This window comes from Schistocerca piceifrons, chromosome 3, assembly GCF_021461385.2.
Source record: "Schistocerca piceifrons isolate TAMUIC-IGC-003096 chromosome 3, iqSchPice1.1, whole genome shotgun sequence".
Classification (NCBI taxonomy): Eukaryota; Metazoa; Arthropoda; class Insecta; order Orthoptera; family Acrididae; genus Schistocerca; species Schistocerca piceifrons.
In genome coordinates this window covers 359009776-359037204 of record NC_060140.1, presented here as the reverse complement: position 1 = coordinate 359037204, position 27429 = coordinate 359009776, and the positions used below count along the sequence as shown (strand labels likewise).

Genomic DNA, 27429 nt, shown 5'->3' with positions numbered 1-27429 from the left:
AAAGCTAATTTGTGGCTAGCTGCTTTACACCATCATTTATTTATAAGAGTATGTTCTAATAAAGTAATGGGTCAGGTTTGAGCAACTGAAGGGGGTACTTTTACGCGAATAGACTCTACATTTTGTTACCTGAATAAATTTTTAACCAAACATTTAAAAGAAACGGTTGAACGTAAACATTAACCTTAAACCTTACCATTCAAGAACACATATAGTTTAAAAGGTGTGTCTGTCAATATCTAGGAGAAATAACGAAAAATATAGCATAGTGTGAAACTTTCCCCATTGTCAAAACATGTAATGGTGAAATAGTAAGTAACAAGTGAGGCCAGAGACCTCTGGCCCCCTCCCCCCCCTCCCCCCCCCCCTCCCCCCTCCCAGTTACAGAGCGGTGGGAGACTGAACCACTATTTACATTTGGTACAACTAGAGTCCAGGAAAACGCAGAGCGAAGAGACAAGGTGGTTCACTTTAGAGGTGGAGTCCAATTTAAGGCACTTTCCTCCAATATTTCGACTTGATTGGAGGTGAGTCCACTTGTTTCCACTGCTTACTTTGCTCCTTTGTCTGTCATCCACCACTCGTCCACGGTGATTAGGCGGATGAAGAAGTCGTTTGGGATGACCTTGATCCTGCTGCGACAATTCCGCTATTGCCTCGATTCGGCGGGTTTTTCGGATTGGTGTGAGCATTAGCAGAACCTAGCATGCACTGACCATTCAGCTTCAAAAAACCCTGGGATGGACGACGTCTCGATCACACGGAATGAATAAAATGCTAATAGTTTACTACAAATATCATAAGTAATATAACCAATTTGTTGCACCTGTGATTTCTAAACATATCAGAATTTAGTTTTAATATTGTGATAACACAAAAATAAAAAGTAAGTCTTTTCCTCTTCATTCGTATTTTCAATGAACCTATTGCCATAAAACACGAAATGAATTTTTGACTTAATATTTACACGAAATATAATTAGTTCAGTACTAGGTTGAGATAAAAATAGAGGATCTTGAAGAAAATGTCCAACAGTAACATGATCATTGTTTTGTCTTTTGAACGTGTATTTTGTGTTCCTCTTTGCTGTTTTCAGTAGTCCTTCACTATCCCTCATGTCTTTCAGAAAATGAATTCACCACAACCTTCAGAAAAGTTCATTTTTATTAGAAGTTCTCATTTCACTAAGTTCATGGACATTCGATTTCTTTCTTCTGGCTACTGGTTCTCCATCATGCTGAAGATTTTTTCAGCAAATGAGTTACTGGTAAGAACTGAAAATATGTATATGAGCCCAAGCAATTGGGGATTGGAAATGTCAGTTGTGGTATGCTGCTTAAAGAAATCCAACCAAACCTGGCCTTCTGCTTTACTTTTATCAATTCCATCATACGCATTCCGGAAATCGTAGAATTCATTGTATAACCAACCTTCATCCAGAGTAAAATTCAGTTTATTGGTAACCTTTAAAATATACTGCCACTGCAGACGAAAATCTTCTTGTTCTTTACGCGAAATACTTGTAAGCAGATTGAACACTGTTCTCAGGAAAGTTATAATTTTGTGGACACATAGTCAATGCAATGTGACAAGAAAGATCGTGCATCATTTTCAAAATTTAACCTCTGTGATTTTGGTATTTCTTTCAGGGTTCATGAACTTTCTTTCCTAAGAATTTGTCTTGTTCACTGCTCTCTAGCTTGCTCCTAAGTTCCAGCTCAACAGAAGTAGGCTAAATACACTGCATAAAATGTAGATAGCATTCAGGAAGTGAATGTTCAGTTTCTTCAATATCGTGCTTCCCGTTCAATGTCACAAATTGCCAAATCGATCTTGAACAGTCTCCCTCGCCCTTTGAAATGAAATACAATTTGATGGGAGGCCAGCAGTATGCAATATTGTCAACTACAGGAAGTAGCGAGAGCCATTTTGTGCAAACTGGTCGTAATATTTCCCCATCTTGTACGAACGTGCCGTAATATTTCCTAAATTTCTATCTCCACAAACTCTGAAAATTCTCTCAGTGACTAAACATTTGAAGCAGAGAAACTAAATTCAAGGTAGATTTTGATAACTAATGGCCTCTACATCATAATGAAATGTTTTAAGACCACATTTGACAGTATTATTTATGACACGGCACTTGCAATTAGCTCACAAAAAATGGATAGATTTTCGTTTTCCATTAAGACAAACACACGTAAGACAAACGGCAAACTGTTCTTGCCATATTTCACTCGAACATTGGCTAAGCTAAATGCACTTACTTGATTCAGACGAAAGGCATTACCAGTGTTACGTTCTTTATTTCATGCAAAATTTCTTTCTCTGTTTCTTCGGAATCTTCATAAAAATCTAGTAATCTCTGACGTAGCCTGCGATTAGAATAAAAGTACTGAACTTCATAAAGAAATTTTTTTGTATTTTCTCGGCTTGAGGCATCTGAGAACACACAAAAGTAAAAAGGTTTATGTAGCTCGCCTATGGCTACATCTACATCTACATTGATACTCCGCAAGCCACCCAACGGTGTGTGGCGGAGGGCACTTTACGTGCCACTGTCATTACCTCCCTTTCCTGTTCCAGTCGCGTATGGTTCGCGGGAAGAACGACTGTCTGAAAGCCTCCGTGCGCGCTCTAATCTCTCTAATTTTACATTCGTGATCTCCTCGGGAAGTATAAGTAGGGGGAAGCAATATATTCGATACCTCATCCAGAAACGCACCCTCTCGAAACCTGGCGAGCAAGCTACACCGTGATGCAGAGCGCCTCTCTTGCAGAGTCTGCCACTTGAGTTTATTAAACATCTCCGTAACGCTATCACGGTTACCAAATAACCCAGTGACGAAACGCGCCGCTCTTCTTTGGATCTTCTCTATCTCCTCCGTCAACCCGACCTGGTACGGATCCCACACTGATGAGCAATACTCAAGTATAGGTCGAACGAGTGTTTTGTAAGCCACCTCCTTTGTTGATGGACTACATTTTCTAAGCACTCTCCCAATGAATCTCAACCTGGTACCCGCCTTACCAACAATTAGTTTTATATGATCATTCCACTTCAAATCGTTCCGTACGCATACTCCCAGATATTTTACAGAAGTAACTGCTACCAGTGTTTGTTCCGCTATCATATAATCATACAATAAAGGATCCTTCTTTCTATGTATTCATTACCTCCCTTGACAGTATGGGCCAAGAACGTTTTCCGAGATAGCCATTGGTTTAGTTCTTCCACACGTAATTTCAGACGCAATGTTACGGCGTGGGAACAAAGAATGGTGCAGTTTCATGTGACAATCCAATGATTTGTAACTAAAGCCGTGTTTTACACTGTATTTAACCGATGCAACTAAAGCATGTATCATGGCATCTTCTTCAGACGTATGCTTGTTCACTAAGAAAGTTGTAACTGTTTTACTTTTATAAAACTGCTGTTGTGTAAGAATGTGTTTTTGTGTCTTCTTCCTTCAAATTTTATCAAAAACATGGCGGGGCAAATCACACACTTTGCTCTAAAGTCGTTATCTTCCAACACTAGTCGTTATTGAAAGCCGTGTATTTTTTAACTTCTTCTTCGAAACAGACGAACTTGAATTGTCGTCATAATTAGAGGAAGGTCTAAACATGTTTTCCAAAGGCCGGTACTTTCTAATTATTTACTGCTCAAACTGGACGTGAAACGCGGTAGCAGATGAACTACCCAATAATCCCTAATTTAATAGGAAAATGTGTAATTTGAATTATATATAATGACTGGAGGAGGAAATTCACACGTCATTCTTTTTCTGCCGCGCGGGACTGTGCGACTGGTCCCGCCGGAGGTTCGCGTCCTCCCTAGGGCATGTGTGTGTGTGTGTGTGTGTGTGTGTGTGTGTGTGTGTGTGTGTGTGTGTGTGTTTGTCTTTAGGATAGTTTAGGTTAAGTAGTGTGTAAGCTTAGGGACTGATGACTTTAGCAGTTAAGTCCCATAAGATTTCACACACATTTAACATTTGAACATTTTTTTCTTCGCTCGCGTGATTCGCGAATTCGGCACAAGGCGGGATAATGATATGTCTCGAGTCCCTGTACCGGGGATTCTGGACAGGACTTTAAATTCCGGGACAGTCCCTTCCAAAACCGGATGGGTGGCAACGCCAGAGCGTTGTCATCTTCAAAATGTTTAAAACTCATCCGTGATTGATTTTCACTTTTTCCACAACCGACTCGATTGTGATACTCAGGTCTTGGATCACAAGGGGTCTGTCTCCCTTGCGGTTCTCGTTTTTTCACAGAGTGATGGTCTGCCATGAAGTTATTAGTCATTCATGCAGGAATCGTCTGCACCACCTGCAAACTGCGCGATATGATGGTGCATTGCTGCCGTGCACTTGCTCCAACTCGCCGCGTGGTCTTGGGCGCCTTGTCTTGTCACGGTTCGAGCAGTCGTCCCCCCCCCCCCCCCCCCCCCGGAGTCTGAGAGTCTTCCCACGGGCATGGGTGTGTCACGGGCATATGTGTGTGTGTGTGTGTGTGTGTGTGTGTGTGTGTGTGAGTGTTGTCCGTAGCGCAAGTTAGATTAAGTAGTGGGTAAGCTTATGGACCGATGACCTTAGCAGTTTGGTCCCATTGATCTTCCCACAAATTTTTTCCTCCGACTCGGAGTGGATTTTTAAGTGGATTGTTACAGCGTTGTCCCACTTCAGATGCAGAAAACGAATTGCCACACAATACGCCAGTTTATGAAAGGTCAGTACCATTTTGCTTTTGTTCCTCTAGCGGTGTACTACAGTATTGTCACGCAGGGATTTCAATGTGTATAGATTTTATAGATATTGTACCTGCCAACAAACAAAAAATTAATCACTTGATAAGTAGAACTTCATGACTACCCTTCGAAGACGCAGATGAGTGACGATATACGAGGTACCTGATCGGGGCTGCGCTCCAGGTGGTTGCGGTTGACGATGAAGGCAGGCGCGGGCACGACGTGGCCCACCAGCTCGGCGACGACGCCGGCGCCCGGCGTCGCGACGCCCCTGGTGAAGCTGACGGCGGCGTGCCTCGGCGGCCGGTACAGCTCCCGCAGGTCGGCGTCGTCGGGCGGCGAGCGCCGAAGCCGGTGGTCCACGCGGCCGCCCTTGACGAACTCGACGAAGTCGTACTGCGTCACGCTGGGTGCCACATTCCGGCGCCCGTACACCGCGAAGTTGGCGCCCCAGGGCAGCGTGAAGTTGAACCTGCGGGCAACGGGCGGTTTCTGTGCACAGCGGGACACTGGTCGGCGACGCAGCCTTTCAACTACACTTCTCGAACAACCACCATCTTCAAATCTGTGAACGTTTGTGGATGTAGATCCGAGGGGAGCGAAGACCCAAAATGTTTGACTCTGTTTGCTGTTGGCCGTAATGGAAGGACGAGGTGTCCATCTGTGGGTGACGAACCCACAGGAAGTAAGACTGGTAATGGAACTACCATCTCTGAACTTCCAGTCTTAGCATCCCCATTTTAAGGAGTGGCACAGCATATCCTCTGCAGCATATGTCATGGTTATGCCGCCAGATTTTACAAAGAGCAGCGAGACGCCGTTCATCCATATGCTGTAGTGTGGATACTTAAACCTGGTATTTTTAGGACAGAATTTTGAAGTGTGGTTGTGTTAGATACCAGCAGAGATCGGTCCTGTACCACCTCATTTACGACATTGCCGACCTCAGGTAGCTAGTGCGGGGCAATCGACTGGTTGGCCAGTCGGTGGTTTTTTCGTTCAGTCGTTTTTTTTTTTCAGTTAAATGAAACTACCGAACGAAACCAGCCTCTGCGCCTATGTCAGGTACATGAATGCTTTCATTGACTTGATGGGTTTGAATGGTCATACTTAAAGAGAGACAACCGACTGACCCAAGTCCAAGTTTATTTTTAAATAAATGGACAGTTAGTTTTTTATTTAAACTTCTTGAAGATCTGTCTTGCTCTTCCCACTTTTTTTGCACCCATCATCTACAATTCTGTTTCGGTAAGGTGACGTGAACAGAAAGCATGAAAGGTAAATTTTTTGGTTTGATGACTAGGTCACTTGCTTTTTAAACATGTATTGTCACTAGTCGGAAGTAGATTTCTGCGAGACTTTTTTCATCATTCGTTAATTCCCTCTGCATTCCTTTAATTAATAGAGTTTCTCAATATGAAGAATCCGCGCAGATAATGTAGATTGCATTGAGTTTATGTCCAGGATTACTTTTTATCAGTAACATGATTCCATCCATTCCCACGCCACTGAGCTTTTCGTCACTTTGACCAAACACTAAGTTCGCTTTTAAGAAAACGCCTTACTCGTAAACACGCATGAAAACCTGAATTAAAAGCCTATTTACTGACACTCGATGAAAAGCAAATATTGGAACGGCAATAACAGTGTCTACAGGCGATAACAGAGTGCAGTCAACAACAGTGATTTAATAATGGCAAAACGATGTAATGTTTCCGCTAAGTACTGAATGCGGCGGACTATATCGACTGTGTTTATTCGGTTGCTTCCACAGACTGGTTTCACTCGGAAGATCATAGACTGATTTCACTAAGGAGAATGAGTGAATAATTCAACTGATACGTGAAACTACAAACAAGTGAGTGTTTTTTTTTTTCAACAACGGATTGAACCGATTATTTTCATTCGGTCTACGCGGTGGCCATTGCCTAATACTCTGGGTACTGAGCTTTACTTGGTGCCGTACGTCGCTCGTTGTCTTCTTTTCTATTTTTGAAATGAGTGAAGAGAGTAAACCTTGTCCATGAGGAGCCTTCGGGTACGACTCCCACGGCACAAGAGACGGCCCCTATGACCATGTGTCATTTATACTTTCTCAGTAGCAGCCAACACTTCGAGAGGGAGGAAGGACTTGTCTCAAGCTCCGGTGGTTCAGCTACTAGTCTGCTAACGCTCGCGGCCGACTGTCAGGCTAAAGCCGTCATAACACGGTACGTTGATGTGGGGCTCCATGTGTTTTGTGACATTACTTTGTGCTATTCGACGTTGAGAAGCCGTGTCGTCACGGGAAACACAAAATAATTTCTGCAATATTTGGAAAACGTGCCATGTAAAGTACAGACAATAAGGAACAAGAATGCTCCCTATCCCAATGTCACAAGCAGAAGATGCAAGACGCCATCTGTGACTGTCGCGTTCAGTAGAAGTGTTCACTCTGTACGGGACCTGAGCTGTCAGTGGCCTCGCACGGGAGAAAATTTACCGCTAGCAGTTTTGAAATGAAAATAATAATATGAGCATTATTCTTCAGTATTTTCAAGCACTGGAAATAATAGAGTATTGACATAAAATTACGCATATTTTCGAACGCTTGAAAAATGCATCCGGCGTAATTACGTTTTATTAAGCCACATTTCATGATCGCAAATTAGCACAGCCGTTTTATTTATATGTTCTGTTCTGCTATGGTACACTGTGAATTATTATAAATTTGAATCTCAGTAATGACGACAGAGGTTAATTGCTGTATATTGTTTTCAAAGCTCGCGTAAAATTGTTTGTTGATGTACTCTTCCAACTCAATGAAATAGACAATGAAGATACTCCAAAATTCTGAGAGCTATTAGTTTGAATTACGGTTAATGATAATTTACCTAATTTAATGCTGTTTCACGAACTCTCTTGACCCTTTTTTCCACTTATTTTGAGTTCAGGTTTGATGTGTTTATCATGTTTGAACACATTTCTGTATGTTTTTATGCATGCTTTGATATTTATCCCATTCAAATACGCCAGTGTGAACATTCTTCCCCGCCACACGTCGCAGTATTTTAGGTTCCCAGCTTCCACTGCTAAGCACAACGTGGTTGAGGCTTTCGTAATCGAAATGTCAGGATTTTTTACTGTGTGGCACAGATCTCCGAAGTGCTCCTCGAGATTCTGTTCTATCCAAATTCGTGAAATGTGCTAAGTACAAATAAAAAGGCTGCCTTCACAGCGCAGGTTCTGTCAAGTTATGGAGATGTTTGTGTGTCGTAGCAGGTGAAGGTGTACAGCGTTGCGAGTGTCGGCTTTCGGAATTCGTATATTTTATTTTGCGAAACGTTTCACAAAGGATTTTAACCAGTGTCTCGTTCACCTGAATGTGGCTACATACGTACCAGCGTGCTTCACAAACATGCATGCACAAATGTACTTGGAAAGCATGTTCACATAAATTTTCTTAAGCATCAAGACTGTACAAGCAGCTTGATTTTTGACCGAATTTCGATTATCCATGCTTGTGCAAGCGTGTGCATGCCCGAGCATGTGTACCAATAATGGGGACGCTTGCAAGCATTCCTCAGAGATTTAATTTTTTCTTGTTAATTTACATGCTGTACAAAGGTTATATCGTAACCTTAGACAAGTCAAAGAATATAGTACGGGGAACAAGAGAAGAAAAACAGCAATATCATGAGACAGTTTCCTAGAATGTCTACCACGAATAGTTAACAACATGTGAACATCTTCGTTTCTTTAACCACTGATTACTCTAGATAAGCAAAAATGTTACAAAATCCAGCGCACCGTCGTCTGAGCTTGACATTTGCTGGTAAACAAACTGATCCTTGTACAAGCACGGCTGAGGCGTTTAGAGGCGCGAGGAATTAGTGCATGCTATCGCAGGCAGGCTTTTGCATGCGTGCTTGTCAGTTGTTGTTGTTGTTGTGGTCTTCAGTCCTGAGACTGGTTTGATGCAGCTCTCCATGCTACTCTATCCTGTGCAAGCTTCTTCATCTCCCAGTACCTACTGCAACCTACATCCTTCTGAATCTGCTTAGTGTATTCATCTCTTGGTCTCCCTCTACGATTTTTACCCTCCACGCTGCCTTCCAATACTAAATTGGTGATCCCTTGATGCCTCAGAACATGTCCTACCAACCGATCCCTTCTTCTGGTCAAGTTGTGCCACAAACTTCTCTTCTCCCCAATCCTATTCAATACTTCCTCATTAGTTATGTGATCTACCCATCTAATCTTCAGCATTCTTTTGTAGCACCACATTTCAAAAGCTTCTATTCTCTTCTTGTCCAAACTATTTACCGTCCATGTTTCACTTCCATACATGGCTACACTCCATACAAATACTTCCAGAAATAACTTCCTGACACTTAAATCTATACTCGATGTTAACAAATTTCTCTTCTTCAGAAACGCTTTCCTTGCCATTGCCAGTCTGCATTTTATATCCTCTCTACTTCGTCCATCATCAGTTATTTTGCTCCCCAAATAACAAAACTCCTTTACTACTTTAAGTGTCTCATTTCCTAATCTAATACCCTCAGCATCACCCGACTTAACTCGACTACATTCCATTATCCTCGTTTTGCTTTTGGTCATCTTATATCCTCCTTTCAAGACACCATCCATTCCGTTCAACTGCTCTTCCAAGTCCTTTGCTGTCTCTGACAGAATTACAATGTCATCGGCGAACCTCAAAGTTTTTATTTCTTCTCCATGGATTTTAATACCTACTCCAAATTTTTCTTTTGTTTCCTTTACTGCTTGCTCAATATACAGATTGAATAACATCGGGGAGAGGCTACAACCCTGTCTTACTCCCTTCCCAACCACTGCTTCCCTTTCATGTCCCTCAACTCTTATAACTGCCATCTGGTTTCTGTACAAGTTGTAAATAGCCTTTCGCTCCCTGTATTTTACCCCTGCCACCTTTCGAATTTGAAAGAGAGTATTCCAGTCAACATTGTCAAAAGCTTTCTCTAAGTCTACAAATGCTAGAAACGTAGGTTTGCCTTTCCTTAATCTTTCTTCTAAGATAAGTCGTAAGGTTAGTATTGCCTCATGTGTTCCAGTATTTCTACGGAATCCAAACTGATCTTCCCCGAGGTCGGCTTCTACTAGTTTTTCCATTCGTCTGTAAAGAATTCGTGTTAGTACTTTGCAGCTGTGGCTTATTAAACTGATTGTTCGGTAATTTTCACATCTGTCAACACCTGCTTTCTTTGGGATTGGAATTATTATATTCTTCTTGAAGTCTGAGGGTATTTCGCCTGTTTCATACATCTTGCTCACCAGATGGTAGAGTTTTGTCAGGACTGGCTCTCCCAAGGCCTTCAGTAGTTCTAATGGAATGTTGTCTACTCCCGGGGCCTTGTTTCGACTCAGGTCTTTCAGTGCTCTGTCAAACTCTTCACGCAGTATCGTATCTCCCATTTCATCTTCTGTCAGTATGCAACTAGTAAGGCCGCCATAATTCTGCACCCCAAGGGCTTTCGACTGCCATAGTTTGCAGATCATGCTGTAATGGTTGACTCGCTGTTTCTTGATCACGGCGTCCCAGATTCGATTCCCAGCCGGGTCGGAGATTTTCCCGACCAATAATGCCATACGATCGTTTCATTTCGAATGCCTTAAAAACTTCATCATCCCATTAAAAATTAGCTGCAGTATCGCAGTAGACAAATAGATCCGCCACGGTAGCCGTGAACGCCAAAGCGCTGCTTCCTGGACTCGAGTAAGCGCGCCGGCCGCGGACCGAATCCGCCCAGCGGATTAACGACGAGGGCCGGTATGCCGGCCAGCCTGGAAGTGGTTTTTAGGCGGTTTTCCGCATCCCACAAGGTGAATACCAGGCTGGTCCCCACGTTCCACGTCAGTTACACGACTCGCAGACATTTGAAAACGTTCGCACTATTTCATGGCTTACACTAGGTGCAGACAGCTGGGGTACAGTAATTCCGTCCTGAAGGGTGGGGGAGGGGGCGGGTTACGGGGTGGTGACAAGAAGGGCATCCGGCCACCCTCTGACACTAACACCACCAACTCCGTAGCAACAAGGCCGACCCCACATTGAACTGGAACAAAGGCCCAAAGGAAATGATGATGATCGCAGCAGACAAATACCTTACTTTGCCTACTGCTACTTTGTTGTTGTGGTCTTCAGTCCTGACTGGTTTGATGCAGCTCTCCATGCTACTCTATCCTGTGCAAGCTTTTTCATCTCCCAGTACCTACTGCAACCTACATCCTTCTGAATCTGCTTAGTGTATTCATCTCTTGGTCTCCCTCTACGATTTTTACCCTCCACGCTGCCTTCCAATACTAAATTGGTGATCCCTTGATGCCTCAGAACATGTCCTACCAACCGATCCCTTCTTCTGGTCAAGTTATGCCACAAACTTCTCTTCTCCCCAATCCTATTCAATACTTCCTCATTAGTTATGTGATCTACCCATCTAATCTTCAGCATTCTTCTGTAGCACCACATTTCGAAAGCTTCTATTCTCTTCTTGTCCAAACTATTTATCGTCCATGTTTCACTTCCATACATGGCTACACTCCATACGAATACTTTCAGAAATGACTTCCTGACACTTAAATCTATACTCGATGTTAACAAATTTCTCTTCTTCAGAAACGCTTTCCTTGCCATTGCCAGCCTACATTTTATATCCTCTCTACATCGACCATCATCAGTTATTTTGCTCCTCAAATAGCAAAACTTCTTTACTACTTTAAGTGCCTCATTTCCTAATCTAATTCCCTCAGCATCACCCGTATTAATTAGACTACATTCCATTATCCTTGTTTTGCTTTTGTTGATGTTCATCTTATATCCTCCTTTCAAGACACTGTCCATTCCATTCAACTGCTCTTTCAAGTCTTTTGCTGTCTCTGACAGAATTACAATGTCATCGGCGAACCTCAAAGTTTTTATTTCTTCTCCATGAATTTTAATACCTACTCCGAATTTTTCTTTTGTTTCCTTTACTGCTTGCTCAATATACAGATTGAATAACATCGGGGAGAGGCTACAACCCTGTCTTACTCCCTTCCCAACCACTGCTTCCCTTTCATGTCCCTCGACTCTTATAACTGCAATCTGGTTTCTGTACAAATTGTAAATAGCCTTTCGCTCCCTGTATTTTACCCCTGCCACCTTTAGAATTTGAAAGAGAGTATTCCAGTCAACATTGTCAAAAGCTTTCTCTAAGTCTACAAATGCTAGAAACGTAGGTTTGCCTTTCCTTAATCTTTCTTCTAAGATAAGTCGTAAGGTCAGTATTGCCTCACGTGTTCCAGTGTTTCTACAGAATCCAAACTGATCTTCCCCGAGGTCGGCTTCTACTAGTTTTTCCATTCGTCTGTAAAGAATTCGTGTTAGTATTTTGCAGCTGTGACTTATTAAGCTGATAGTTCGGTAATTTTCACATCTGTCAACACCTGCTTTCTTTGGGATTGGAATTATTTTATTCTTCTTGAAGTCTGAGGGTATTTCGCCTGTTTCATACATCTTGCTCACCAGATGGTAGAGTTTTGTCAGGACTGGCTCTCCCACGGCCGTCAGTAGTTCCAATGGAATATTGTCTACTCCGGGAGCCTTGTTTCGACTCAGGTCTTTCAGTGCTCTGTCAAACTCTTCACGCAGTATCATATCATATACTGCTACTTACCGACAAAATTATTTCAATATTTTGAGTTGCTAATAAAATTGTCTAGTTGTCTGCATGACATAAAAAGGAAAAGAAAGGCGATTGGGATTTATTGTCCTGTCTACATATGTTTCTGGTAATGTCTATTTCACCACATTTGCCATTACAGGACAATAAAAAGTAATAGAAGGAGAAAATATGTGTTGCAGCTGACAAACTGAGTTGTTTCACTGTAGTCTCTTAACCCTATTCTAAGTTGCCTACAAATATGCCATTTTTCGCACCATGTGAAGCTGCTCATACTTTATTTCTTTCCCATTGTTATCACAGGCATGATTTATATTTTCCCTGGTGCCTTTTTCTGTCATGAACAAACATCTAGTGAACCATGTCATTTAAACATCGATGAATTCAGTCGCCTCGGGAGAATAACGGGGTAACTAATTAACTGTATATCGTGGATGACTTCGTGGCGAAACTTTGAAGAGAAGTACGACGCGACCTAACAAGTCAGAAGATTTTCCGTAAATGACAATGGCCACGAAAGGGCGCAGGTTTATGATCTTCCTTTGTTGGTGCCTCCAATATTCATCTCCCGTTCTCTCTCTCTCTCTCTCTCTCTCTCTCTCACTCTCACTCTCTCTCTCTTTCTTTCTCGACAATATATTACAGACACACAAACATTTTTTTTCTGCCCGAAAAAAGAGACGGCAGTTCGAGTTCTCAACTATTATAGAGTTCGAGACTTAACAGTTTAATACCTGGGGAGTTGGTAGTGGGACGTTCCAATTGATGACACACCTCTGCAAAGCGCAAGGACGAGGTAGATAAAGTAACGTAACTTATTAACTACTCTGCGGAAATGAATGAAAGTGCGGGAGCATGCTGCCAGAGGCGTGCCAGTCATGCACAGAAAGCTGGACTTCGCATGACGAGAGGTCAGCCTGACTAAAGCGCCGAATGGAGCTGTTCTCGCAACACGAGGCAGCTGAAGGATCGGGAAAAAATCGTGTGTGTCAATCAGCGAACAGTTACAGTACAGTGTGATGGTTGTCATCATGAGAAAATCGCCCGGAGGTAACATTTGGATGACTTCACACGGGGACGAATTATTGGGAAACTGGAACAAGACCGAAGTGTGAGCCGGCCTCTCTCTAGGCGCGCAGTCCGGAACCGCGCGACTGCTACGGTCGCAGGTTCGAATCCTGCCTGGGGCATGGATGTGTGTGATGTCCTTAGGTTAGTTAGGTTTAAGTAGTTCTAAGTTCTAGGGGACTGATGAACACAGCTGTTAAGTCCCATAGTGCTCAGAGCCATTTGAACTATTTTGAACCGAAGTGTGACGAGTGTAGCCCAGGAGATTGTTACTGTTCACGGCTCTCTCTGACGTGCGTAGGGTGCGTTCCGAACCACAGACACTACTGCCCGAAGGAGAGGAGATGGTCGACCATGGTCAACTATAGCAGCACTATATTGAGCAACAGGCAAGAAGGGCCCCACGTAAAACAGCGGGTGCAATTGCAACCACATTTAAGAGGACTTCAAGTCACGTGGTCCCACTCTCCACAGTGCCACGAGGACTGTTTGGGGATGGTCTCCCTGCCCCATGACCAGTACATCGTGTTCCGTTGACACCTGCGCTACGGCAGCACCGCTTGCGATGGAGCCAAGAACGTAGGGACTGGACCAACGAGAACTGGGGTCACCTGCTATTCTCAGATGAGAGCCGATTCCATCTGACTAAAGTGCGCGTCATTTATGTTGGCGGCCGAGTTTAGGTTCGTTCTGCGCATCTGACTTCACAAAACACAGTCAGCCAATGAACAGAGAACGACGTTGCCAGATCACGACTGCAGTGCAGAGCATGGACGAGTGTCTTCAGTTTTAGAAACGTTCAGTCATAAATAAAGTAATAGAACAAAAGCAATGTCTTGATAGCAGACTTTATTTTATAGAAAGTTTGGAAAAAGCATTCTTTACACCAACCGCTTCATATTCTATTAATTAATTAAACAAAACAAGCAATAAGACTCCTAATTCAGGCGATAGCAAGGAAAGGTGTTTGTATCAATCTCACGAACTGCTTTTTCGCAATGAAGAACAGCGGTAATTGTTTATTTCCTATTGTACTTCGACGAAGCGTGAATATTCATGGTCATACCAACGGTGTTTGTCAGTATTTTGCATGACTTGTTATACTTCTCAAGGAACACCGAACATGGACGAGCTGCGTTACCGTAACGATGAAGATGTTGGGCTTCTACGTGAAAGGTTACGAGTTCAATCCTTCTGAGGTGCATAATTTTCTTTATTTAAAAACAATATTGAAGTGCCATACTTAACGAATTTTATTCGTTTGAATGCAATTTTTCGAAATTTCTAGTGCATTGTCTCTTCATTAACCCTTTCGCTGCTGCAGACACGTGCTCCCCGCATTCCGCGCTGTGTGCGATTTTGTCATCGCTGCACTGCTCGCCTGTGCAGACACATGGTGTTCCCACTGCTTTGACACACTTATCATTCGATTTCACAAAAACTATTTTGCCCAAAAATTTGATTTTTACACGTCTTCTTGACTGATACCTTTTCCCCATAAATGACTTAATTTTGTTTCGATGTTCAACGCAGTTATTATGCAGCATTAAATGTAGTAAACCATTGCATGAAATTTTGAAGAGTTTGCAGAGGTAAAAGTCCATAGCGTATACTTTCCGTATGGTCGATTTTAGTTGCCACAGTGTTGAGAATGAAATGTGGACAAGATATCTAAATTTCATATAAAATTTACTGTACAACAACATCTCATTTAATTTAAGTAACACATAGGTGTCGTATGTAATAGTGAGAAATATTCCGTCTTTCGCGACTGTAGTAAAAGTTTTATTTACACCCGGCGCGTTTGGCTTTATTTTAAAGCACTTCAATCAATGAAAGGTATGGCACATACACAATGGTACTCATGTTCTCTTTCTTGTTTTTGTTCCACAGTCGCAGTTTTATCAATGGTATTGAAATATATACCTCTTCTGCAACTGCAACAAGCGACTTATTTAGACCAGACGCGTATCTCTCTTTTGAAGCATCTTCAGTGGACAGTATTTTGTCTCCTCCATTGCCAAGTCACCTTTCGTAGTTTTGTGCTGCAGTAACACAATATTCAACGTTTGTGCTGGCTGATCAGTGTTTTAGCAAATAAATGTTGTTTGTGTGTGCCACACACAAAAATTATATTTGACATAGCTCAGAGGACTTCACTGATAGACGGTATATTCAAGTTCTAATGATTTTGTAAGTCCACAGTTTTGTTTAATGTATCTTGTGTACTGCCTTTTGATTGATTGAAGTGCTTTAAAATAAAGCCAAACGTGCCCGGTGTAAATAAAACTTTTGTTAAAGTCGCGAAAGATGGAATATTTCTCAATATTACATACGACACCTACGTGGTACTTAAATTAAATGAGATATTGTTATACAGTAAATTTTATATGAAATTTAGGTATCTTGTCCACATTTCATTCTCAACATTGTGGCAACTAAAATCGACCATACGGAAAGTATACTCTATGAACTTTTTTACCTCTGCAAACTCTTCAAAATTTCGTGCAATGGTTAACTATATTTAATGCTGCATAATAACTGCGTTGAACATCGAAACAAAATTAAGTCATTTATGGGGGGAAGGTGTCAGTCAAGAAGATGTGTAAAAATCTAATTTTTGGGCCAAATAGTTTTTGTGGAATTGAATGATAACGAGTGTCAAAGCAGTCGGAACACCATGTGTCTGCACAGGTGAGCAGTGCAGTGACAAAATCGCGCACAGCGCGGAATGCAGGGAGCACGTCTTTGTAGCAGCGAAAGGGTTAATGCGGCCGTGGTGGCTTTACTTCATGTACTGCGCGCTCCCTCTAAACGTAAGTTTGCGAACTATGCTGTACTATGGCGCTGCTTCTCTTGGCGCGTGCGTCGTGTGCAACTGGCAACGCAGCAATCTCCCGCGTCTGGGAGGGGCATGCGCGAGCCGCCAAGATAAAAGAAATCAACTATGGTGATGCGGGACGTACCTTCACATGGCGGAAGGTAGTAACACTTAATGTACCTAGGAACACTCGCGAACACGATCGTTTTGGTGGTTCAGATTTTACGGTGTAGGGAGGCATAATGTTGCATGGGGAGGGCGAGGGGGGAGGGTATTGGACTCCAAATCTCTGAACTCTGTACACTCACTGGTCAACGTCATAGTGACGTTGTACTAATTTCCCATGTGTGTCTTTTTCATTTTTATGGGTAACAATGCGCATTTAACGGCCCAGATGGTGCAGCTCTTGCAACGAGAGGATGTTCGGGAATGGACTGGCCTGCCCGCTCCCCCGGCTTAAATCCCATGGAGCACGAGTATGATGTGTTAGGCAGACGTATTGCAGCACCTCAACATGCGCCAACAGCCATCCAGCAGTTGTCAACCGCTGGTGGGGGAATGAAACGCCCTTTCACAAGAGCTCGCCAGCATGGGGGTACGTTGCATTGCTGTCCGTGTTGACCTCACATTCTTCTCAGAACCATGTCTAACTATTATTAATGTCCAGAGGACCATTATAAATAACGGTGACTTTAGTTCCATTATTACGTTTTAATGAAAGTGTCATTTCTGTTCGTCTCAATGCGCATTTCTCCCAGTTACCTTCTGTACATACTGTAGCAGTTGTTTCTATGTGTGGTCCAAATTTCATCGAGCTATGTTACATAGAACTGACACATCAGGTGAAAGTTCCCGTAAGTTTTGCACAGCAGTGTATTTCGGAGGAGGTATCCAGTTCCGGCGTCCGCTCCCGGTAGCTGAGTGGTCAGCGCGAGAGACTCAATTCAAAGGGTCGCCGGTGCGGTAACTCAGCGTGTTCGGTCAGAGGTTTAGCTGCCCTCTGTAATAAAAAAAAACTGAGTTAATCGATCAATGACGAACTAAAACGGGTGTCTTGCGACTACCGCACCGAGCAGATGCAACGAGAGGAAACGAACAAAATGAGATAAAAAAAAGGTCCTAGATCAATTCCCGGCTGGGTCGGAGATTTTCTCCGCTCAGGAACTGGGTGTTGTGTTGTCCTAATCATCACCATCTCATCCCCATCGACGCGCAAGTCGCCGAAGTGGCGTCAAATCGAAAGACTTGCACCTGGCGAACGGTCTACACGACGGGAGGCCCTAGTCACATGACCTTTTATATTCAGTCCCGGCATTTGCGTTATAACCAAGGGAAAACTCACGGAAACCTCGTTCAAAACAAGGAAATGTGAACATTTTTTAATTGAATTCTGGAAGAAAATGCGCCAGTGTGTGAAAGCCTAGTGTATGTATATTTCCTATGTGTATACAGAACAAAGTCGCGACCTGCTCGACTTGTGGGGGCTAGAACGCAACTGCAGATGGAAGCCATGTGATGGACAGTGATTCCGAATGACATTTCCTCTACTTATAGCAGTCCCATAAAATCATCTAGCGATGCGTTACGGAGGAGCTGATTTCAAATACCAGAGGAGTTGATCTCGAATACTTGCCAGCTTATTCAGAGTTAGTTTTGTGTGTGTGTGTGTGTGTGTGTGTGTGTGTGTTTGTGTTTGTTTTTAATCACGTCCTAGAATTCTGGAATAATTTTTTTAACAGCATCTACTCCAACTTCCTTGGCCCATTCTTACTCAAGTGAGCTAAACCCCCGGCTCTCATTGCATCGAAGGGATGTTCCACTGCAACCTTCCCACCACGAGTTATTTCCGAGGTATACAAAATAGTCGTGTCATAATGTCATGGTTGTTAAAGGTCAACGCGGCAGTGGCCTAATTAAGCCCACGAGTGAGATAATTTTGCGCTCTTACTAGGACTTGCGTGTGGGTTGTTAAGCCGATGCGCGCCTGAAATACTTCGCGACACGAAGGTACTGAACGACGGCGTGCGAGAGAACAGTTTCAGACAATTTCTCGAAATTCGGTCTGATGAGAAAAATTTGTAAGAAACTTAGCGGGTGGTAAATGCCTCTGTGACCTTCAATCGCAAGACTCTGGCAGGTCTCCGAATCAAGCAGTTTAAACATGATATCAAGCGCCGTGATGATGCCTGTATGTTTCAGTTACGCTATATACAATTTGCAGAGAGAAAATAGGCATCATGTAGATGCACGCGCTGTCTGTAATCGATCGGTTCTGCAATTTTGTGGATGGGAATCATGGAGGGGCATGCTCCAGATATCACACCTGCGACCTAACAATGCAGAACCCTTCAAACTATCGACAGTGGATGCCCGCAGGCAATTTGTGTAGTTCCCTTCTTTTTAGTAATGTGAAACAATTTCTTTGACCACCATATTAGGCCAGAAGTTCGGCTGATTTCAGGTAGTGTAATTTTTTCCTGAAAATGCAAGAAATTTACGTGACGCTATAATACGCGTGTTAGAAATTTTTTTATTAATCTTGTAACTAATAATTGACCCAAACTACCTGACAGTCAGAAATACAGAGTTGTAGTTACCGTAAGTATTAAATCATTTCTTATTAGAAATTTAGATGGATATGAACGATTATAGCCACATCACATTTACTATTACACCTCGGCTTGATAGTGCATATATTCTTTCCCTGCTGAAACATGCAGGGCTGTAGTTGCCCAAATAGCACTATTCGGTTTATGGGAGGATCGAGCGAATAGCTACAACCTGCTTAAAAAAGGGTGGTTCAAATTTGGTTGATAACTGTACTGTGTAAAAATGTTAGGCTGTATGCAATCCTTATCATTTAGTATGTAACTGAAAAGTAAGAATTGGGTGGTAGAGGGAGGGGGGGCGGCGGTGTATTCTCTATTTAATCTGGAATGTTACGGGATATGGTGCAGAACGATAGCGCATGGAGACGATGAGAGAACAATACGTTGGCAAAAAATAAACAGCTCTATTTGCAGCGAAAAAGTTCAACAGCCTCAATTTATGGATCGTGTACACAAATCTGGAACAACTAAATCACTTGTTAGCCCGAGTAATTATCGTTATTTCTAAACTGTACCAACAAACTGAAGATAAAAACACATTTCATAGAGTTGATCCAGTGAAATTGTAATTAGAAGAGAAATTTTTGGTTTAAGTTCACAATATAATAAAATATTATTGAATATAGTGTGGCCAGGGGTGAGGGGAGTTAAAAAAAAACGGCATATTCCACATCACTGACAAACGAAAAATGATCAGAAAGAGCAACACAACAAGAATTTAAGCTCCATGCAATTGTTTGGTAGTGTGTAACATTGTCGTCTCTCCAAAAGAGAATGGTGAGAATGCTGTAACAAAAATATTGTACTTGTGACACCATTGTAGCAGTTGTCAGAAATAAACTTAGGGTTTAAAACTGCCTTTGATTCTATGACTGAGAATGTGGTCAAAGAAAAAATATTCTGACATTTCATTGAATTGCCGTTAACCTCGGTTCTCACGATATATTAAATGCTATTTTAATTACCCTTCTTCCAGATTGTTCCTAAAAATAAGCCGGCCGCGGTGGCCGTGCGGTTGTAGGCGCTGCAGCCTGGAACCGCGAGACTGCTACGGTCGCAGGTTCGAATCCTGCCTCGGGCATGGATGTGTGTAAAGTCCTTAGGTTAGTTAGGTTTAAGTAGCTCTAAGTTCTAGGGGACTGATGACCTAAGATGTTAAGTCCCATAGTGCTCAGAGCCATCTGAACCATCATCCTAAAAATAACATCGAATCGGAAATAGTTCTCATCGGGAATAATAATGCTTGTTGGAGAGATTAGTTTATAGTTATTGTTGCGTACTTTGTAGCAGCGAAATTCATAAATAACTAATGTAACGATTTATCTGAGGTGAGGACAAACACGTAAAGTTGCTTCGCAGTATATAGTTAGAAACAGCAGGACTTTATGGTTAAGAGACCAAACAAAGTGCAGTGGTATAAGACAGAAAATCGCAGCAGCAGGAATGGCATCATAGCGAAATAACACGCAGTCACGCTTACGAGGTATTTATACAGCTTCACGTTAATGGCTATCTTTGTCGTGAAGAATCAGGTAGCACGCGAGGAAAGGTGCGGTTCTATATTTGGCGTGCCTGTTGCTCTGCAGAGTTTCTCGTATAATTTTGGACTGTAGAGGTAATTAAGGAAACCGCACGCACAGGCTCCATTTTAGTCTTTATCTGCCATTGTCAAGGCAGGGTTCAAGTCTTACTTCGTATAGCTGAGCTGCAACAGGCAGGGGGAGAGGGCGATTAACGAGATCCTCGTTCTGCCAAATTGACGATAATGTTATGGGTAGCAGACATGTAGTTTCTTTTGGATTATTCTTATTCGTCGTTTTATTGTCTCATCATGGATTAGTTTATTTCACCTGTTCCGGTCAACAACGTCCAGCCATCTCTTCCGTTGTCTTCCACTCTGTCTTTTCCTGCTAGGTTTGTAGTCAAGAATTTGTTTTGGAAGTCTAGTTTCATGCACGTTATTTACATGTTACAACCATCTGTTTCTGTTTGGATCTGTTTCCTATGCACTAACTCAGCCTGCAGTTCATTTCTAATGTCTTTACTTCTGAAGCGATCCTCTCTGATAACATTTCAAGACTACGAAGAAATCTCATTTCCGCCACATGGATCCTGCTCATATCGTTTTGCGCGTTAACCTAGGTTTCAGATCTGTAGGGCATAGTTGTTTTTCGTGTAGCGCGTTAGAAATTCCGCAGATTGCAATAAATTTTAGAACTTTGTTATCAATTTCACTGTCGAAATTTCATCGTATGTCGCGGCCGCGATACTGAATGTTGTTACGTGTTCAGTATTACGTTATTAATCATAATTTTAGATCTTATGGGTGACTTTCCCTTGAAAACCATAATCTTTGTTTTACTATCGTAGATCGTCATGCTCTATTTAGAAGCAAAAAACTTAGGTGATAAACGGCTCTCTAAAGATTATCTGCATTTGCGTGTAGTAGAGTATTAAAACATTTCTCCCTTTTGATCTTTACACCGTACGTGATACTTCGTTTGCAAGCCCTGACTAGGTCATCTATGCAGATGTTGAAAAGTACAGGACACGGGCCATTCTTGTCTAACTCCCCGTTAGTTATTGAATCAAGTTGAAATTTTGTCTCTTTGTAATGAGTTTTCACTGAGTTAATTAGACGCGTTGGGAAGCCTTTTTTTCCATAATCTGCCACAATAGGTGTCTGTTGACTCTGCCAAAAGCTTTTTCATAATCTACAAATCGTATGTGTACATCTTAAGTTAAATTCTTTCATTTACTCTACCAACTGTTTTAGACTAAAAATACCATCAGCGCATGATCCTTCCCCTCCAAAACCTATTCGTTCTTTTAATGAAATTGTGTCAGAGGTAGGGCGCAGCCTATTATTTAATACATTATTTCGGATTTTTGTTTCACATAAATTTGTAGTCTTCCTACCTCTAAACTCCCGCAGTTCCGTGCTCACTCAGATGAACTATCATATTGTTTTACACATATTTCCAAATTGTTTTTCAATATAATTAAAATAACTTTTTCCATACACAATGCGACTTTTGGCATTGCAATCAGTTCAGAGATAAAATCATCTCGATATCTGAGATATTGATTTATTACTAAGTTTGTAGTCGTGCATTTCAGAACGCAGTATATCATGGTAAATGTTTCACCTTCTTAACTGCCTGTAACAGCGAAGCAACACGCAACGCTATAGGATTTCGCTGATACTGCAATTTTTTTTTCTTAAAATTACAGTGTATCAATTCCAATTGCACTGAGACTTTTTGACGATTTTACTGGAACTAGCAATCTCCAGTGTCAAACACTCGCCTGAAGATGGCTGTAAGGTTGTCAGCCGAAATATCGTGGAAAGAAGTCGATGAGATCCGGCTGCAATCCCGAAATCTTGTGGAATATTACTGGAACTAGTTTTATGTTTTTTGTGCAACTTCACAGTGTTGTCCACATTTTAAATTCAGCTGAAATTTTTATAAGGTCATAAATTCTACTGCAGACATTACTGTAAGTAGAGAAGGCTTCCAACAATCATCATAATTCGTGCTGGTTAATGTAAGCAATGAACTAATTATTCCCGATACTATGTTAAAAACAATGCCTTTATTTTAACACATTTAGCCAATATGCAAGTTCTATTTGTTGAGTTCATGTTGATCGCTCGGCTCCCTAGTTCTTAACATAACTGACTGGCGATGAGCTTGACAGTGGAAGCAAGACTTAAGAAAAATTAAGACACTTTCGTAGGATTTGTCGCTTTAGAAAAAACTGTTAGACAGAATAGAGGGGTGAAAGATGTTATAAATACTCATAAAATAGCTATCAGCTACAGGGAATGACGGTTGATGTACAGTATGCACAAAAGCCAAGAGGGAACAATAATAATGGAAGATCATAGGGGAAGAGCTACAACCAAATAGGGCGTATTCCCACACTGTTCAACCCCTACGTCAATAAAAAGCAATGAATGAAGTAAAAGAATGGTTCACGAGCGAGACTGAAGTTCCGTGTGGAAGGGTAGCAATGATAAGGTTCGTGATGACATTGCTACCCTCACTGGAAGTAAAGAAAAGTTACAGGATTTATTGACAAGAAAAAAGTCTAATGAACGCAGATACGGGCGGCCAAACCAAAGAAAGATGAAGGTAATGAGGCTTAGCAGAAGTAAGACTACTGGTAAACTTAACATCAATATTGCAATTACTCTCTGAAAGAAATCTAATTGTATCAGACACACTCCTTAATCTGAGGAAGAAATTTATGGTAAAGTAGGTGTGGAACACATAATGTATGGAACTGAAGCATAGTCTGTGCGAAAACCAGAAAATGGAGAGAGCATCGAAGCGTTAGCTCTGGTATAACAGAAGGACGCTGGATATTAAGGGTACTGATAGGCTAAAAAATGAGATGGTCCTCCACAGAAACGGCGAAGAAAAGAATTTGGCGGAAACGCTGACTACATGATGGGACGCGATGACAGTACAGTAAATGGCCTCTTTGGCAGTAGAGGGACTCGTACAGGATAAAACTCTAAAGGATAGATTGGAATATAGCCAACAAATAATCGAGGACGTAGAGCACATGTGCTGCTCTGAGATGAAGAGATTGTCACAGGGGAGGAAGTTGTGGGCGAGAGATAAAAAAAACGACATCCTCCAAAAAAAAAAAGAAAAAATATAGACACAGAGTGCAGCGAGCTAGCTGAGTGTGTGGTACTGACCGTATGAAGGCAGGCTGCTTGTTGCGGAACTCAGAGTTCCAGAACTGGAAGGGCGGTATGGTGGCGGAGTGCGGCTGTCCCAGCTCGGGCATCTCCAGCACCGAGGAGGGCCACTCGGACGGCGGCTGCGCCTGCTGCTGCACCAGGGCGTCGCCACCCACGCCGCCCCCGCTGGTCGCCTGGCCGCCCCCAGAGTGCACCGCCGTGCTCGTCGGCAGCGACTCTGCGCAAGCGACAAACACCATCCGTCAGGCGTACCGCTCCCTTGTGCTCAGGCTGCTGCTTCTCGTCAACCAAGTACACTAGTTTCACATTCATTGCAGAAAAAGACACGAAAACAGAAAAAAACACGGATCAAAACACAAAGTGTGAGTATTACGATGATACGATCGTTCGGGCGCACGAAGTCGACGTTGTTAGCACTCATACTAAAACTGATGAAACGAGGGTGATTAAAATGACCACACAAACAAAACACACACACACACACACACACACACACACACACACAAGCAATAAATTTTTTTTCTGTTCCGGAACAAAATATTTGCTTCATATAGAAACAGAGCTCAACGAAAAAGAGTTTGAAATGTTAAAGCAAATACCAGTGGACGGGTAATCAAAATGGTTCAAATGGCTCTGAGCACTATGGGACTTCACTTCTGAGGTCGTCAGTCCCCTAGAACTTAGAACTACTTAAAACTAAGTAACCTAAGAACATCACACACATCCATGCCCGAGGTAGGATTCGAACCTGCGACCGGAGCGGTCGCGCGTTCCAGACTCAAACGCCTAGAACCGCTCGGCCACACCAGCCGGCAACAGCACATCAAGAATTAGTTTTCTTCCGACTTTAGTCCAGAGAACATTATTTAGTTTTCATGGAACAGTGTCAACGCAGGACAGATAGGCTAAACCTGCATTCTACAATTGCTGTAACCAGTGTTATCAAAGATGAGTAATATATTTTACTATTCACTATACTGTGTCACTTTCAGTATGCGTGTGCTGCCCTAGAACCCACGCATCCGTCCTATCAGGACGCCTGTATTAGTCTTTTTCAGCGGCAGTGAGAATTGAATCAACGTGGATACCCCCAGCCCACAACAGATAGGACATCTGTTAATAATTTTCATGGCACTAGTGGGAGTAGTAGTGGGTAAAAGCTGCATGGGAAGACAGAGACTGGAACACGTTGAGGACGTAAGTTGCAAGTGCTACTTTGAGATGAAGAGGTAAGTAGTGGATTGGAGATATGAACGAAGAGCTTGTTTCTCCACTAACACGGGACAGAGCCACCTAGAGCTGATCTGGCCTTGGTCTTTATTTATGGTCATGACATAACATAAGCTTACCGGGAATTGTACGAGGTTGAAGGGAAATGGTAATCTGTCAGGGATAAGTGGGATTCGGGGTACAAAAACTCGCCCGCCTGAGCAACTTCCGTCAGAATTCCCGCTTCTATGATGCTACGTTGGACAGAACTAACTTTAAACCTCTGTGAGTGAAAGGTTCCGGGGAGCGAGTTAATGCATGACGCTCTCGATCAGTGTTAAGTAGCGTCTCGCTTTCGGAAGGTATTTCTAAACACCGAGTTAAAGCCTGATGTTCTCAAGCTGCAGCAAGTCTCACCTCGTGATTTTAATTGATTCTTGAGGCCACGTAGTCTTCAGTCTTTAACCTGTTCTAATCTATTGCTAAAGGCTCAATCATTTTCTAAATACACTCCTGGAAATTGAAATAAGAACACCGTGAATTCATTGTCCCAGAAAGGGGAAACTTTATTGACACATTCCTGGGTTCAGATACATCACATGTCCACACTGACAGAACCACAGGCACATAGACACAGGCAACAGAGCATGCACAATGTCGGCACTAGTACAGTGTATATCCACCTTTCGCAGCAATGCAGGCTGCTATTCTCCCATGGAGACGATCGTAGAGATGCTGGATGTAGTCCTGTGGAACGGCTTGCCATGCCATTTCCACCTGGCGCTTCAGTTGGACCAGCTTTCGTGCTGGACGTGCAGACCGCGTGAGACGACGCTTCATCCAGTCCCAAACATGCTCAAGTGGGCCAGATCCGGAGATCTTGCTGGCCAGGGTAGTTGACTTACACCTTCTAGAGCACGTTGGGTGGCACGGGATACATGCGGACGTGCATTGTCCTGTTGGAACAGCAAGTTCCCTTGCCGGTCTAGGAATGGTAGAACGATGGGTTCGATGACGGTTTGGATGTACCGTGCACTATTCAGTGTCCCCTCGACGATCACCAGTGGTGTACGGCCAGTGTAGGAGATCGCTCCCCACACCATGATGCCGGGTGTTGGCCCTGTGTGCCTCGGTCGTATGCAGTCCTGATTGTGGCGCTCACCTGCACGGCGCCAAACACGCATACGACCATCATTGGCACCAAGGCAGAAGCGACTCTCATCGCTGAAGACGACACGTCTCCATTCGTCCCTCCATTCACGCCTGTCACGACACCACTGGAGGCGGGCTGCACGATGTTGGGGCGTGAGCGGAAGACGGCCTAACGGTGTGCGGGACCGTAGCCCAGCTTCATGGAGACGGTTGCGAATGGTCCTCGCCGATACCCCAGGAGCAACAGTGTCCCTAATTTGCTGGGAAGTGGCGGTGCGGTCCCCTACGGCACTGCGTAGGATCCTACGGTCTTGGCGTGCATCCATGTGTCGCTGCGGTTCGGTCCCAGGTCGACGGGCACGTGCACCTTCCGCCGACCACTGGCGACAACATCGATGTACTGTGGAGACCTCACGCCCCACGTGTTGAGCAATTCGGCGGTACGTCCACCCGGCCTCCCGCATGCCCACTATACGCCCTCGCTCAAAGTCCGTCAACTGCACGTACGGTTCATGTCCACGCTGTCGCGGCATGCTACCAGTGTTAAAGACTGCGATGGAGCTCCGTATGCCACGGCAAACTGGCTGACACTGACGGCGGCGGTGCACAAATGCTGCGCAGCTAGCGCCATTCGACGGCCAACACCGCGGTTCCTGGTGTGTCCGCTGTGCCGTGCGTGTGATCATTGCTTGTACAGCCCTCTCGCAGTGTCCGGAGCAAGTATGGTGGGTCTGACACACCGGTGTCAATGTGTTCTTTTTTCCATTTCCAGGAGTGTATTTTTACTCGCAGACAAAACGAAATTATAATCTAATAAAGCAAACACCCAAATTACAAACCAAACTCAATACATTAGTTTTGTCCTAACCGAGAAGTCAAATATAAATAAACCCTATCGAAAGAAGCAAACGAATTTCGTCAAGTTTTTAATACTCAAAGCGAAATTAGTAAATCCGTATATCTTAGCCAAGTAAATGTATTGGTACTGTGTATTCATAAAAATAAGATTTTGGAGCTCAATTCTGTCACTGATGTAAACCGCCGAAAATACATCTGTTACTGAGTTAAAAAAACTACAGTACGATCTATTAGTTCTTTGGTGTACTAAGACGTGATGATTTAACATCCAGACTATTAATCTGAGGAGACGTTTTTTTAATAAAACTTTAGATTACAGTATGTTTCTTTTCCGTGTTCCGATTCTGATAAAATAAAGCCTATAGTTGATCCAAGCTACGCTCATGTTACCTGTGAAAACCCCACGGAAAACTCATCCAGTAATTTTGGAGATAAGCGCGTTCTGACAGACAAACTGACACAACGTTTTTAAAGTTTTATTATTGGTACAGAAGAAGATAAACATACCGAGGCTTGAGCACTTAGGTACGTTTACCGACAGTCCTTTTGATAACACACCC

At 43.0% G+C, this 27429-nt stretch overlaps 1 protein-coding gene across 1 annotated transcript in view; it reads right to left on the bottom strand.

Annotated features, from left to right (window-relative positions):
* The window catches only part of LOC124788660 (teneurin-a-like), a 167503-nt gene that overhangs the window by 12068 nt on the left and 128006 nt on the right, over window positions 1-27429 (bottom strand). The window contains exons 3-4 of the mRNA XM_047255936.1: window positions 23645-23867; window positions 4913-5222 (exon numbers count right to left, since the gene is read on the bottom strand). Coding sequence (XP_047111892.1) covers window positions 4913-5222; window positions 23645-23867 — 533 coding nt within the window. The remainder of the gene's footprint in view (window positions 1-4912; window positions 5223-23644; window positions 23868-27429) is intronic.